Source organism: Oreochromis niloticus, unplaced genomic scaffold (assembly GCF_001858045.2).
Source record: "Oreochromis niloticus isolate F11D_XX unplaced genomic scaffold, O_niloticus_UMD_NMBU tig00001913_pilon, whole genome shotgun sequence".
Taxonomy (NCBI): Eukaryota; Metazoa; Chordata; class Actinopteri; order Cichliformes; family Cichlidae; genus Oreochromis; species Oreochromis niloticus.
Window position 1 is genome coordinate 48,249 of NW_020327507.1, and position 14,512 is coordinate 62,760.

Genomic DNA, 14,512 nt, shown 5'->3' on the forward strand with positions numbered 1-14,512 from the left:
TTTGTTTTTTCCATCACACTGCAGGCAGAAATCAACCATCCAGTTCTGAGCATAAAATAAAACTACATTAGCTCAGGGTCAAAAATATATAGATATCTATTGCAAAATAACAACATCCATCCATCCATCCATCTTCATCCGCTTTATCCGAGGCCGGGTCGCGGGGGCAGCAGCCTAAGCAGAGAAGCCCAGACCTCCCTCCCCCCAGCCACCTCCTCCAGCTTTTCCGGGGGAACACCAAGGCGTTCCCAGGCTAGCCGAGAGATATAATCTCTCCAGCGTGTCCTGGGTCTGCCCCGGACATGCCAGGAACACCTCACCCAGGAGGCGCCCAGGAGGCATCCTTGTCAGATGCCCAAACCACCTCAGCTGGCTCCTTTCAATGTGGAGGAGCAGCGGCTCTACTCTGAGCCACTCCCGGAATGGCCGAACTTCTCACCCTATCTCTAAGGGAGAGGCCAGCCACCCTTCAGAGGAAGCTCATTTCCGTCGCTTGTATGCGTGATCTCGTTCTTTCAGTCACTACCCACAGACTGTGGCCATAGGTGAGGGTAGGGACGTAGATCGACCGGTAAACTGAGGGCTTCGCTTTTACACTCAGCTCCCTCTTCACCACGACGGACCAGTGCAGCATCCGCATCACTGCAGCCGCAGCACCAATCCGTCTGTCGATCTCCGGCTCCCTTTTGGAGCGTCCAAAACATATGGTCGTAGGTCTGGTGATACGATTACAAAATCGATCATCAACCTGCGGCCTAGAGCGTCCTGGTGCCACGAGCACTTATGGATACTCTTATGTTCTAACAAGGTGTTCGTTATGGCCAAACTGTGATTTGCACAGATGTCCAATAACAAAACACTGTTTGGGTTCAGATCAGGGGGGCCGTTCCTCCCAATTACGCCCCTCCAGGTCCTGGAGGGGCATCCTTCATGTTTGAGAAAACCTGCTAGCATGCGTATATAGATCCAAAGATGGACAGGATTCCAAAAGCATACTTTTTCATGTTCCCATAGGTGTCAGAATGGCAGATTATAACAGATATGTGGCTCTGAACCATAGTATAGACACCTCAGTATTAGTGCTCTGAGTTTGGATTGTAGCTTCTAACCAGCTTTTTGGTCTGGGTCAAGTTACAGCAAAGTGCAGAGATGGAGGGAGGCGTTCGAAGGTTGCATAGATGGAACTTTATTCCTCTGGAGGCAGTGATCATGTACAGCTGAATACTAACATTTCGTTCTTGTTTGGCTGCAGTGGCTACCACTATACTTTTATTTTTATCCAAAAATGTTGATTCTGTTCATCTGGACGTAGCATTTTCAGTGGGAGAAACTTTTCATCACTCATCCAAGTGACTTCTTCAGTCTCAGCTGACTGCAGGTTTCCCCAAACCTTATAAACAGTACATTTGCATAATGACTGAAACCAGCCCAGCAAAGGAACAATGGGCTGGGAGGTCAGTTCCTTAATCTTAATTATGCAAATTCTCATGACCATTGATCAACAACCACTGATCAATGGCCATGAGTACCATTCACAGAGAGTTGGGATGTGTACATCCTGGACATTGAAAGAGGCTGTGTCCGAATTCAGGGGAAGGATGCTTAAAATGCCATATTTGGAGGCAATGACGTCACAGCGACGCGACGAGGACTGTCCGAATTCAAAGAGCACTCAAAATGTGGCGACAAATGTGTCCTACTTTTCCGCGAATTTGAGGGTTAGTCGTGTCCGAATTCAGGGGAAGGATGCGCCAATGCCATATTTGGAGGCAATGACATCACGGCGACGCGACGAAGGCTGTCCGAATTCAAAGAGCACTCAAAATGTGGCGACAAATGCGTCCTACTTTGCCCTGAATTCTAAGGATGGTCCGATGTATCCTTCATGTCCTACTATATCCCAGGATTCATTGCGGGTCATAGAGGAGATTTGTTTCTGATAACGATGGTGGTCGAAGCAGGAGAGGAAAACACTTTCAAATATTTTCAAGGGAAAGACTCAAGGAAACCGAGTTAACGATAAAACCCCTGAAAACCATAAATTTCACACCGGAGCCTTAACTCTCGTGGCCCGGTACCAAACAACTCACGGACCGCTGCTGTACAGAACCTGTGATGTCCAGACGGTGTTCCTCTGGTGTTCTGCTGTGAAAACTTTTGGGTTTAGGGATTAACATAGTTGCCATGGTGTCCTTTCTTCTCTTATTTGTTGTGTGTTTGATCAGGACAATTCTGGAGAGGATGGGCCTGCAGGGGAAAGTCACCCCCTTGCAGGCCAGAAGACATGAGATAACTTTAAAGAATACAAAGTACGTATGTGTGTTATCAAGAAGATAATTCTCAAGAACACAAGTTAATAAATGTGCAATTACTAAGAGTTGTTGTGGTGTTTTTATTTGCCTGCTGTCATTTTTGCTTCCTCATCAGAGAGGACATGAGGCAGCAAAGAGAGGCTGAGGAGAGGAGAGCAGGGTGAGGACGGACAGACTGTTTTCACTTCTAGAAAGATTAGTTCCCAAATGAGTTATGTATTGAGAAATGTATTTATTTGAATATATTTGTTACATTGTTATATGTGTTGCATTAGTTTAAAGGTTTTATGTTATTAATAAATTGATTCAAACAAACAGTAATTGTCACTGAACTCAATTTGATTTACAGGCATTTGTAACATGTATGAACATAACGCTAACTTTGAACAATATTACTTGGATATTTATTTGATAGCAATAAAGTAAATAACAATAACAATTAAACAAGAACATTTCAAATACACAGTATGTAAAGATGGAAAAACAATATTTACAGTTGTTCACACAGGATTAACCTGAGTGACCTGTTCCTGGACCGTTTCTTGGACAACTGTAATAGATTACAGGAAGTCTCTGGCAGTGTTGCTGAATCTGCCCGAGCAAGATCAGACGTGGATGAGCTGCTGCAACTGAGACCTGCGGTTTGTCTTTTCTGGTGGGCGAGTGGAGAATCACACAGGGTGGTCTGCAAAGAGCTTCAGGATGCTTCCTCCCACTGTCCACTGCATCGTCCATCCACAGGGTTTGCAGGGCTGGCTCACTCATGGCTGCCACACCACTAAGATGTTTTCAGAGATATACAAGCAGGAGATGGTGGATGCTATATTATTAGTATAATACTTGTAACTCTGTAGTAGACAACAGTTTGTTAAGTGCTATGTAAAAAAACAAACAAAAGATTCGATTCTATACGTTTCAAAGATATTTAGTTTATATATTTTATATGATACAGTACATGTGTAAGAATGACCGATGTTGTGGCACGAAATGATCGTCTGCCAAAAACTGATTTCCGGTTTTTGCCCTAAACTGATTGCTCGTATTTAACCTGCTATAAATAACTTGTTGGTCTATAATACGTGAAACATGTCAAATGTGTCCCTCATTAATGATATCAAGTCACCTGCCACCAGCAACATTCCTGTAACAAGGTAGAAGCTGCAATCAGTTTTTGGCAGTGACTTTTATATATCCTTTATTTATCCAGTCAAAAAAAATCTTATTGACATTAGAAATTTATTTTTAAGAGTAATCTGGCCAAGAGGACAGCAGACAGCGCAACAAATATATCAATTGTACCTACATTCTAACCAGAGTTATAAAGATACTTGAACAACAGGTAATTATTGTATATATAAAACCCCTTAGTAAACCATGTTCACCGAAGTCTATTTACCAACATACATAAAGATATTACACATATTACACACGGAAACATTGGAAATCAGTTTTGCCAGGCGAACACTTTTTTGGCACAATGCCGGCAATATTTCAATTATCCGTGTAATTAGCTAAGTAATTCCTAAATGCGTGTAGATTAAAGGAAATTATTTTACCTGGATATGATTGTCTCTGATGAGCCTAAGGTACAAAACGTGCGGGCGACGACGATAAGGTTTTTCTAGCTCCTCGAGAATTAAAATGGTCCAAACAACGGAGCGACATTTCTGGGTCCATTTTAAAGTTTTCGCGCTGTGGCGCCAGCGTTCGGAAAAACACGCAAGTAAGGGCGGAGTTGAAGGCTAGCAGGCTGTCCACAGCCCGTCTGTTATGTTGGACACTCATTGTTTGTTCAATAAAGTTTCTATGGAGAAAAAAAGGGGGGCTGTCCACAGCCTCTCACTTCCTGACTACCCGTCCGTCTAAGGACACTACCTTGTGACGTAGGTAGGTAGTGTCCTTATGAGCATCCTTCCCCTGAATTCGGACACAGCCAGAGTGTGTAAGGTGTAAATAGACTGCAGAGTCCTGGCCTGACGAGTCTTCTGTGTTGTGCCATCCGCTTTGCCAGAGGTTGTTTGGTTTCCCCGATGTATAAATCCTGGCAATCCTTACTTCACTTAACAGCGTACACTATGTTACTCTGTTTGTGTCGGAGGTGTCATGGTGCGCTGTATGGCAGGCAGGCAGGCAGGAAAAGGGACCCAAAATGCAGGACTCTCAAAACGGGACTGGAACTCAAAACCCAGCTTTATTGTTGGCAAAACTTTCTCATAAAATAAAACTCACAAAAGCAAAGCAAAAACAAAACAAGACTCAGAACAAAGGTGCTGGAAGACTGGACGTAACAAACAAACAACATGTTGAGGGTCAACGCAACATGGAACAGACGGAGATTCTGACATAAATACACAGAAGGTAATGAGTGAGGTGGGAACACACGGGGAGCACAGCTGAGGACAATTACGCGTAACAAGACAGGGAGGATACTGAACTGAAGATACTAACCCAAGACGCGGACCTTAAATGTAACACAGGAAGAATACAGAAACACAGACAGGAGGGGAGAAAGAGCACGGGGAGAGCACAGACATCATGGGCTGGGGAAACATGGGATAAAACACGAGGAGAAACAAGGCACAGGAGCTCAGAACTATATGAACACAAATACACAGATGGAGACATAGGAGCAATTACACAATGAAATCTGACTAAAACATTAAACTAACAAGGTGGACTCAAACCACAATACAAAATAACAAAACACAAAAACTGAAACCGCTGGGTCATAAGACCCAGGATTGTGACGGTGGGACCCGATCCTTGGGGTGGACCAATTTTTTGCGCAGCGTGTTTTGGGTTTAAAAGCCACAGAGACTCAGTGTTCAGAAAAAAATGCATCTCAGCTGTTTCAATACTCCGGACACGTACGGGGTCACTACGGGGTTTCGCTTAGGTAGCGGTTGTCCTTCTCTCCTGGATTGGCTGGAGTGTTCTTTGGTTGCCTTCCCAGCTTTGACAAAAGTCCAGCTGGGATAACCACATTTACCAACATTTCTTTATCACCATCTGTAAAATTTGTACTGCAGATGTTTCTCTAAGTCACTTGTGCACACACCACAGAGAGAGAGGTGCCTGCCTTCCCCAAAGCATTCAACCTGTGTCACGGAATACATTCCCCATCGGGCTACCTTCTTAACGGTTATTTCTTTAACTTCTAAAATTTTCTTTGTATTTACACCCAGGAAACACAGCTGAGGTGTGAAAGAGCTGCATGTGGGTCACGAGCCATGGGTTGCCAACCTCTGGCTTAGGAGGATGTCCTTTTTTTTCCCCTAAAGCTGTTAAAACAGTTCAAAGGGTGCAGGGAGGGGTCTAATTTCACGTTCAGCTGTCTGTTTTGAGTTTGAATGTATATTTCTCTCAGAAAAGCTTATTTCTTGCATTGAAACCTTCTTTTTCTAGTCTTGTAAAAGGCATTAGTTTAACTGAGAAACTTTGTTAATACAAACTTCACGCGAAGGTCAGGAGAGAGGTAAAGAGATTTACACACACCAGTTATAGGGGAGGCAGGTCAGCTGTCTGTAGCATCAGTCCCAGTGCACAGGAGGTGAAAAAGGATTGTAGTGAGAGTGGATTGAAGTGTCAGGAGAGATCTGCAACAGAAGGATACGTTTTCACTCACAAGATTAAACGATGCATACATCAGAAGTCTAGCTGAGGTTCAGAATTTTACAGAGAAAGTTAGAGAGGCAAAGCTGAAATTATTTGGGCATGTGAAGACGGAGGATCTGCTGGAGCTTTCAGGCAGGAGAAAATAGAAGAGCTCTGAGAGAAAGTTTATGGATATGTTGAATGAGCAGAATACTAAGGTATAGGATTATATGGGTGAAGAATAGGGAAAAAAGACTATGTTGAAAAAGCTACATGTCCCCATGGAGAAAAACAAAAAAAAAATTAAAATAAGTACTGTTCACTCATCTATTAAACACTAGATTTTGAAGGATCTGATTAATAATGTGGGTTTTTTGTAGGTTTTCAGAGCTATACAATGTCTGATTTATACTACCAGTCAAAAGATTGGACAAAACTTCTCATTTAATGTCCATGACCAGTGACAATGTAGATTCTCACTGAAGGCATGAAACCTATGAATGAACCATGAATAGCCCACGCCAGATGGTAGAGTTGAATCCAGGGCCTTTTTGGTGTGAGGCAGTAGTGCTAACCACTTAGTCACTTTCTCGCCTGTCCGTTAAAGTTTTTACAACAAAAGTCTAAGTGTGTGAATTGTTATGGGGAGGTCTTAAAACAAGATTTCACAGCTTAAAATGGTTTTAAGATACAATGTCATCTGAAACAGTGACTTAGTGATATAGATCACGCAGGTATGCAAGTAAAGTAACAAATTTTAGGATTTATAAAATAAATAAGAAATAAAGACATACATTCTCAAAACGAGATTTATAATCTTCTTCATTGCGCTCTTGCTTAGTATTTCACTCTTCAAACCAAATCAAACACTTTTTGGCTGGATATATGATTGTAAGTGTCACGGCTGGGGCAGCAGTCGTGTGGTGTGGTGAGAAAAATGATCCAAAATGCAGGTACTGGCTGGGGTGCAAGTGAGGGTTTTTTTTACACGAGTAACAAAGTGACAAAAAACAGGAAGAGCAGAACGGGGAGTTAAGAAAACCTAAACTGGGGAAAACTAAAGAACTAAGCTGAAACCAAACACACACGGGAGGAGGAGCAAAATGCACAGAGAGCCGCAGAATGAACACCGGGTTACACAGACGACACAACGAGGAACACAGGCAGACACACACTGTAAATACACACAAGGTAATGAGGGAATGACACACAAGGGGGGAGCACAGCTGACGATAATTCACAAGACGAGACACAGACCTACAAAGTAGAACAGGAAACTCACAGACTGTTTTACAACACAAAACTCGGGGACACAAACACACAGAGGGAAGACACAGGTAGGGATAATAAGACACAAGAATGGAACCAAAAGAATAAATACAAAATCAGAATAAACTCAAAATGCTGGGTCACCGATCCAGGATCATGACAGTAAGACTTGGCCACACTTATATTTTTATGAATGAAAATAATCAACATAAAAAAATGCTGATATGTTTGGAGTTTTTAACAGCAGTGTTTTAAATTTAAAGCTGAACACCGAAGATCACATTGCTGAAATAAAAACTATTTATTGTTGAGCTCTTGCTCAAGTGCAAATTTTATTTGTCACATACACAGTCATACAAAGTACAACGTGCAGTGAAATGCTTGTGTCCGGGGATTTGGTGGCAAGCTGCAGATGTAGCCATGCCAAACAGAAAAAAACTGTGAAAATACACACATCAGGGTCAAGAAGAGTAAAAAGAACTCTACTTGTTGCATCTTCAAAAACATAAATAAAATAACTGAGCCTTACACCGGAGTATCGTTGCAACTGGTTTACTGAACCTTCTTTCAGTGCACGTACAGAACATCAGTGTCCATTTTTTTACTGCCTCCTACAGGACACCCACTTCTTCCACTTCCTCACAACCTTCGTGTAACACAGAACCTATACTGCCTCCCCTGGCATTACCATTGTAACAACACACTCATTCTGTTTCTTTCAGAAGAATAACAGGACCCTAGGATGTATATATCTATGAATAATAACTATTATGCATACTCATATATTTATATGAACAACTAATTTCTCACGATACCACATCTCCTCCCCCCTTAAGTCAACAACTCCCTTGACTTACAAAATAACTGTTTATCTAAAGAATGCTTAACAAACAATCAACACGTAATTATGGTAACCATATAACCATACATATGTTTCTCTTTTTCAAATTTTTTCTTTTTTTTTTTTTTTTTTTTTTTTTTTTTTTAAACTGACTAGGAAGGTACGTCCTTCCTGTGAGATCAGAGCGCATTGTTGCTCTATTCCTGGAAGATCTCACTCTATCTAACAAAGTCCTTTAAAGTCTCGGGTGGACGTCTCTCTCTCTGGGAACGTCGCAACACTGGTGTCAATGAGGAGTCTCCAGGAGCCGGAGTCTCCGGAGCATAAAGCAACTCCGATGCCGGAGGATGTGGCGATGTGTCCAACTCTGATGGCAAGCAGCACTCAGGCACTGCTTCTTTGTCAAGCAATGGCTCCACCTCCCTGTCTGGTGTACTGGGAACAGTGTCAGCCACTCTTGCTCTCACCTGATCCACGTGCCGCTTCACAGTTTGACCTGATCCAATGGTAACAATGTAAGACACTGGACCCGATGCTCTCACAATGACTGCAGGAATCCACTTCGGGCCATAGGAGTAGTTTCTGATGAAGACCTCGTCTCCTGGTGTGAAACTTCTCAGTCTTTTCTTGGTGTCATGATGTTCTTTCTGTTTCAATTGTTTGTGCTGCACTTTTGTTTTCACATCAGGCATGAGCAAGTCCAAAACTGATCTGAGTCTCCGTGACATCATCAACTCTGCTGGTGACAAACCAGTAGTGGCATGCGGGGTGATGCGATAACTGAACAGAAATCGGAACAGTCTGGTTTGCAAGGTATCACCTTTGACTTTCTTCATCCCCTCCTTAAAGGTCTGGACCGCCCTCTCAGCCAGCCCATTTGAAGAAGGGTGGAAAGGTGCTGATCTCACATGGTCAATTCCATTCTGTTTCATGAATGACTCAAATTCAGCACTTGTGAAACATGTTCCATTGTCTGAAACTAACATTTTAGGTAGTCCAAACACACTAAAACTCTGGCGCAGTTTCTCTATAGTGACCTGTGATGTCGAGGATTTCACAGGGTAAACGTCCATCCACTTGGAATAAGCATCCACAATGATTAGAAACATCTCCCCGAGGAAAGGCCCTGCATAGTCCACATGGATTCTGGACCATGGTGAGTCCGGCCACTCCCACGGGTGTAATGGTGCAGTAGGTGGTGCCTTGTGGTGTTTCTGACAGTCCTCACATGCCTGCACTTCTCTTTCAATGTTCTCATCCATCCCTGGCCACCATACATAAGACCTTGCCAAGCCTTTCATCTTCGACATGCCTGTATGAGTCTGGTGCAGGAGTTTCAATATTTTGTCTCTGCCTTTGGTGGGAAAAATTACTCGGGCTCCCCAGAGCACGCAACCATCCCTCACACTCAGTTCCAGCTTTCTCTGTCGATACGGCTTTAAACAGGCATCGGTCTGAGCTGGCCAACCTTTTAAGGTGTACTCGTGGACTTGCGACAACAAGACATCCTTAGCAGTCCAACGTTTGATCTGTGCAGTGTCAACTAATGTGTCATCCAGTACATCCATCATTAAAACCTGCTCAGTCATCTCTTGCTCAGGTGCTGAGTCTGGTACCGGCAACCGGCTGAGCGCATCCGCGTTTTCATGGTGTTTTCCTGGCTTGTACCTGATGTTGTACTCGTAAGCACTCAATGTCACGGCCCATCTTTGTACTCTTGGTGAGCCCATCTGAGGTATAGGCTTCTTTTCATTGAACAGTGAGATCAGGGGTTTATGATCTGTGTAAATCGTGAAAACTCGGCCATACAAGTATTTATGAAATTTCTTGATGCCAAATATCACAGCTAGACCTTCTTTGTCAAGCTGAGAATACTTTTTCTCAGCAGGAGAGAGTGTGCGTGACATGAACCCCAAAGGTCTCTCGCTTCCATCCTCCATCTTATGTGACAATACGGCGCCTACGCCGTATGGGGATGCATCACATGAGAGAACCAACTCACGGTCAGCAGAATAATGAACTAACACCTCTGCTGAGTTCAACAGGTTCTTAGATTTCTGGAATGCTTCCTCTTGTCTCTTTTGCCATGTCCAGCGTACCTCATGTCTCAAAAGTTCATGTAAGGGTGCCAACAGGGTTGCCAGGTTTGGAAGGAATTTGTTGTAGTAATTTAGCAAACCTAAGTATGCTTTCAGTTCAGTGACATTTGTGGGGATAGGTGCATCCATGATTGCTTTAACTTTCTTTTCCACTGGGTGGAGCCCCTGAGCGTTCACTATGTGCCCCAAGTACTCCACTTTCTCTTGCATGAAAGCACACTTGCACCTCTTTAACCTCAACCCAGCCTCCTCCAACCGGGTCAACACCTCATCCAGGTTCTGTAGATGGCTTACCTCATCCACGCCAGTCACTAAGATGTCATCTAAATACACCGCTACCTGGGGTATCCCCTTCAAAAGGCTTTCCATGGTCCTCTGGAATATTGCTGGAGCAGAGGCCACTCCAAAAGGCAATCTGTTATACGTGAACAGCCCCCTAGATGTGTTTACTGTCACGTACTTTTTCGATTCATCATCCAAGAGGATTTGCTGGTAAGCGTGGCTCATGTCTAATTTTGAGAACTGCTTACCCCCAGATAGTGTGGCAAACAGGTCCTCCATTCTGGGTATTGGATACTGCTCCAGTGAAGCCACTGTATTTACAGTAAGCTTGTAGTCCCCACACAGTCTTATTGTCCCTGTGGGCTTCAAAAGTGGCACTACTGGTGCCGCCCATTCAGCATATTTTACTGGCGAGATGATTCCTTCTTTCAAAAGTCGGTCTATTTCCTCGTCGACTTTTGCTCGCATGGCAAAGGGGACAGAACGTGGACGGAAGAAGCGTGGAGTGGCATCAATTTTCACATGAATAGCAGCTTTCATACCTTTCAGGGTGCCCAACTCCTCTTTGAATACATCCTCATGTTTACTTAACACTCTCTGAAGTGTTATTTCTGTTGTTTGGACTTGGTGCAGCTTTCTGTTGTTACGACTGTTTTTTACTTCATTCCAGTCCAATTTAATTTCCTCGAGCCAAGCTCGACCTAGCAAGCTGGGGCCGTCGCCTTCGACCACCACCAGGGGCAGATGTTTTTTCTGCTGCTTGTATTTGACGCTGACTCGTGTTGCACCAATCACCTTAACAGGATCCCCTGTATAAGTTTCCAGTTTGATTTTGATGGGCTGCAGGCTGGGGGGCTTAGTGTCTTTCCCCGTTTCTCTGAATGTTGCTTCGTTCATGACTGTTAGGCAACACCCAGTGTCTATTTCAAAGTTCACCTTTTTCCCATCAATTTGCATATCCACAGTGTACCACACTGCCACGCCCTAACTTGAACAGTTTTCTTTTAAACTTGACTACACTTAACACAGTTCAACGCGAAAGAGTCATCTTCAGAGCTATCAGTTTTGTTGTTATCTGATTTCTCGCCCACATTGGGAGTACTGTAGTGTGAACTCTGCTTTTTGTCTTTCTTTAAATATGTCGATGCATCCTTTTTCTGGTTCAGTTTAGTCTTGCTTCTACAAGCTCTGGCTATGTGTCCCACTTTACCACAAGCATGACATTTTTCTTGTTTGTACTTACAGACGGCTGCTGTGTGCTTGGTTCCTTTGCAACGATAACACTCTTTACTTTCTCCTTTAAAGGTACGACTCTCCTGTTGTCCTGTGGCAAGAGTGAAACATTTTGCTGACGCTCCGGAGGTCTGCAGATCCTGTGCATTTTTATTTGCAGTCTCCATGGCTACTGCAATTGACAGAGCCTTGTCAAACGTGAGATCTACTTCTGACAAGAGACGTCTCTGAATTCGGTCATCCTTAATTCCGCAGACGATCCTATCTCTCAACATCTGTTGTAACGTGTTGCCATAGTTACAATCCTGTGCCAGGCGACGCAGCTCCGCTACATATTCCATGACGGTTTCATCCGGCTTGCGGGAGCGAGAGTCGAACTTATACCTTTGCACAATTTCACTGGGCTTCAGGTCGAAGTGATTTTTCATCAGAAGTACCAGCTCTTTGAAGGTTTTGTCTTTGGGCTTGGCCGGGCTGAGAAGGTTTCGCATCAAGCTGTACGTCGCTGCTCCGACGACACTTATTAAGATCGCTCTCTGTTTTTCTGCATCGTCGATCCCGTTAGCTGCGAAAAACTGCTCGAGTATTTCCGTATACTCATCCCAGGTCTGATTCTTTGGATCGAACGCTACTAGCGTGCCGATTGTAGCCATTCCCGCTTCGAGGTTACTGGCTTCTATTTCCAGCCGAAAACTTTTGCATTCTTTGAACAGCTAGCCAAACCTGTAGCCGCCTCCTTCACTTTTTTTCTTTCAGTCCGGGCGCCCTTAAACTCCTTCCCCCTAAACGTCCTCGTCGCCAAAAAGATGTTGCATCTTCAAAAACATAAATAAAATAACTGAGCCTTACACCGGAGTATCGTTGCAACTGGTTTACTGAACCTTCTTTCAGTGCACGTACAGAACATCAGTGTCCATTTTTTTACTGCCTCCTACAGGACACCCACTTCTTCCACTTCCTCACAACCTTCATGTAACACAGAACCTATACTGCCTCCCCTGGCATTACCATTGTAACAACACACTCATTCTGTTTCTTTCAGAAGAATAACAGGACCCTAGGATGTATATATCTATCAATAATAACTATTATGCATACTCATATATTTATATGAACAACTAATTTCTCACGATACCACACTACTCGAACTGGGTTCGTTTGAGGACAGTAAAAAAACAACTTGAATGTTCACATTTACATCACGTAAAGCATGTGACGTGCAACCAGGGGGTGAGGGTCTGGGATAAGGAGCCGGTGCAGACAGCAGCCATTTTGTCCTGCAGCCGTTTCCAGCCCTGGACAGACCTACCATCTGCACTGTGTGGTAGCAAGCATCGGAGGCGTTTGGGATGGGTGAGGGTGGGTGAGTGTGTGTCTGTGTCAGTGTACATGCGTGTGTATGTGTGTCCTGTGATCAGCTTGAGAGAGTGTCCTTTCACCCAGTTAAGCGAAAGTCAACAGTCCCTGGCCTACGCAGGTGGCCTTGAAGGATATCAGTACAGAGTCCAAAGACAGTCTCACTATCAGGGAGAAGAGTTTGTCGTTCCATAATGGGGAAGCCGTGAATGAAGAAGATGGTGTTTTGTTTTGTTTTTAATATTTGCGAACAGCTGGATTTTTACAGTTGGTCCAATATCCGTCACTGATCACCAGGTCTATCAATTTCCCGTTGAAGAGCCGTGAGTTTCTCCAAGATCTCATCTGTATTGTGTTAAATGAGCACAGTCCAAGTACTCACAGCTCTCCCCATCACTCAAATCATAGCGGTCAGCCTTGTGGGGTTTTAAACAGCCATAGCAAACTTCTTTAGTCTTCGATAAGCCATTGCCAACCCAGCTCTGATCAGCAAGAGCCCTGTTATCATGGATCTGAATAGGTAAATATGTTTGATGTCCTCTATCGACAGTCCCACCAGACACATGACTGGCCTAACCATCCATCGTGTATCCTGCAGGAAACGTCCCTGCAGGACAATCGTGCTCTCCCAAACCCAGGCTTCTTCTCGAGAAAAGGGTGTCAATTGCATCGAGGGACCAATTGATCAAATCCATAATTCTTTTGGTTTTAGAGAACAAGACTGAGAGACTCTCTGAGGGTTAGAGTTAGACAAGACTAGACAAGGACATGAGAAGCTAAGCAGGAAAGATAAGGGAAAGGGAAAAGATGCAACCGCCTCCTTCAAGAGCCAGAAAGAAGATTAAACAATTAGAAAAAAAGATTTATATAAGCTCTCTAAACATTATGAACTATTAGAACTGATCGAAGTGTTTTAAAAGTTCTGTGTAATGAATCAGTTAGGTTAATATTTGTATTGTAGCCTTTAGGATAAACAGATTCCACACAAAGATGTAAACACATAGCACTGACCCGACTCATCAGAATCTGGGAGATGTCGGCTTTCTCACCCGACATCATGTACACGCACACACCGTTGGGGCTGAAAGCCGACAGCTTTCTGAAGATTTTGTCACTCTCAGACCAAAATTTACTGAACCAGCAGCAAAATAAGATTAAAACTGCGCTTCACATTTGATAAATATCTGTCATGATCCAGGTGAGTGCTGGATCTTTCTAGTGTGGAGGTGATTCCACTTCTGGGCGGAGTCGCCGCAGGCTTTTTAGACCAGCATTCTCAAACACTCTTTGCTAGAGCATCTGCTAACCCTTTTTAGACAAGGCCACGTTAAATGAAGCTAAACCTTGTCTTAGTTATTCCTGTGTTTAATGCTGTTTTCTTGATCACAGTAAAACTTCAGACTTCTCCACTCCACCCTGTTAAGCCTGTCTTAGTTCATCTGCTGGTTCTCACACAGCCCTCTGCCTATGCTCACCTGCCACCTCTGATGAAGTCTCACAAGTGTCAGTACTAATAAATGATGAGA

General features: G+C 43.7%; 1 protein-coding gene across 1 annotated transcript; it reads right to left on the reverse strand.

Moving 5' to 3' along the window:
* Window positions 1-8,165: 8,165 nt before the first annotated feature.
* Window positions 8,166-12,283, reverse strand: LOC100698103 (uncharacterized protein K02A2.6-like). Its single transcript, XM_019356168.2, has 2 exons — window positions 11,416-12,283; window positions 8,166-11,296 (listed from the first exon to the last, which is right to left on the reverse strand). Exons 1-2 carry the CDS (start codon window positions 12,281-12,283, stop codon window positions 8,235-8,237), a joined length of 3,930 nt encoding a protein of 1,309 aa, XP_019211713.1. The 3' UTR covers window positions 8,166-8,234.
* Between the last annotated feature and the right edge of the window lie 2,229 nt (window positions 12,284-14,512).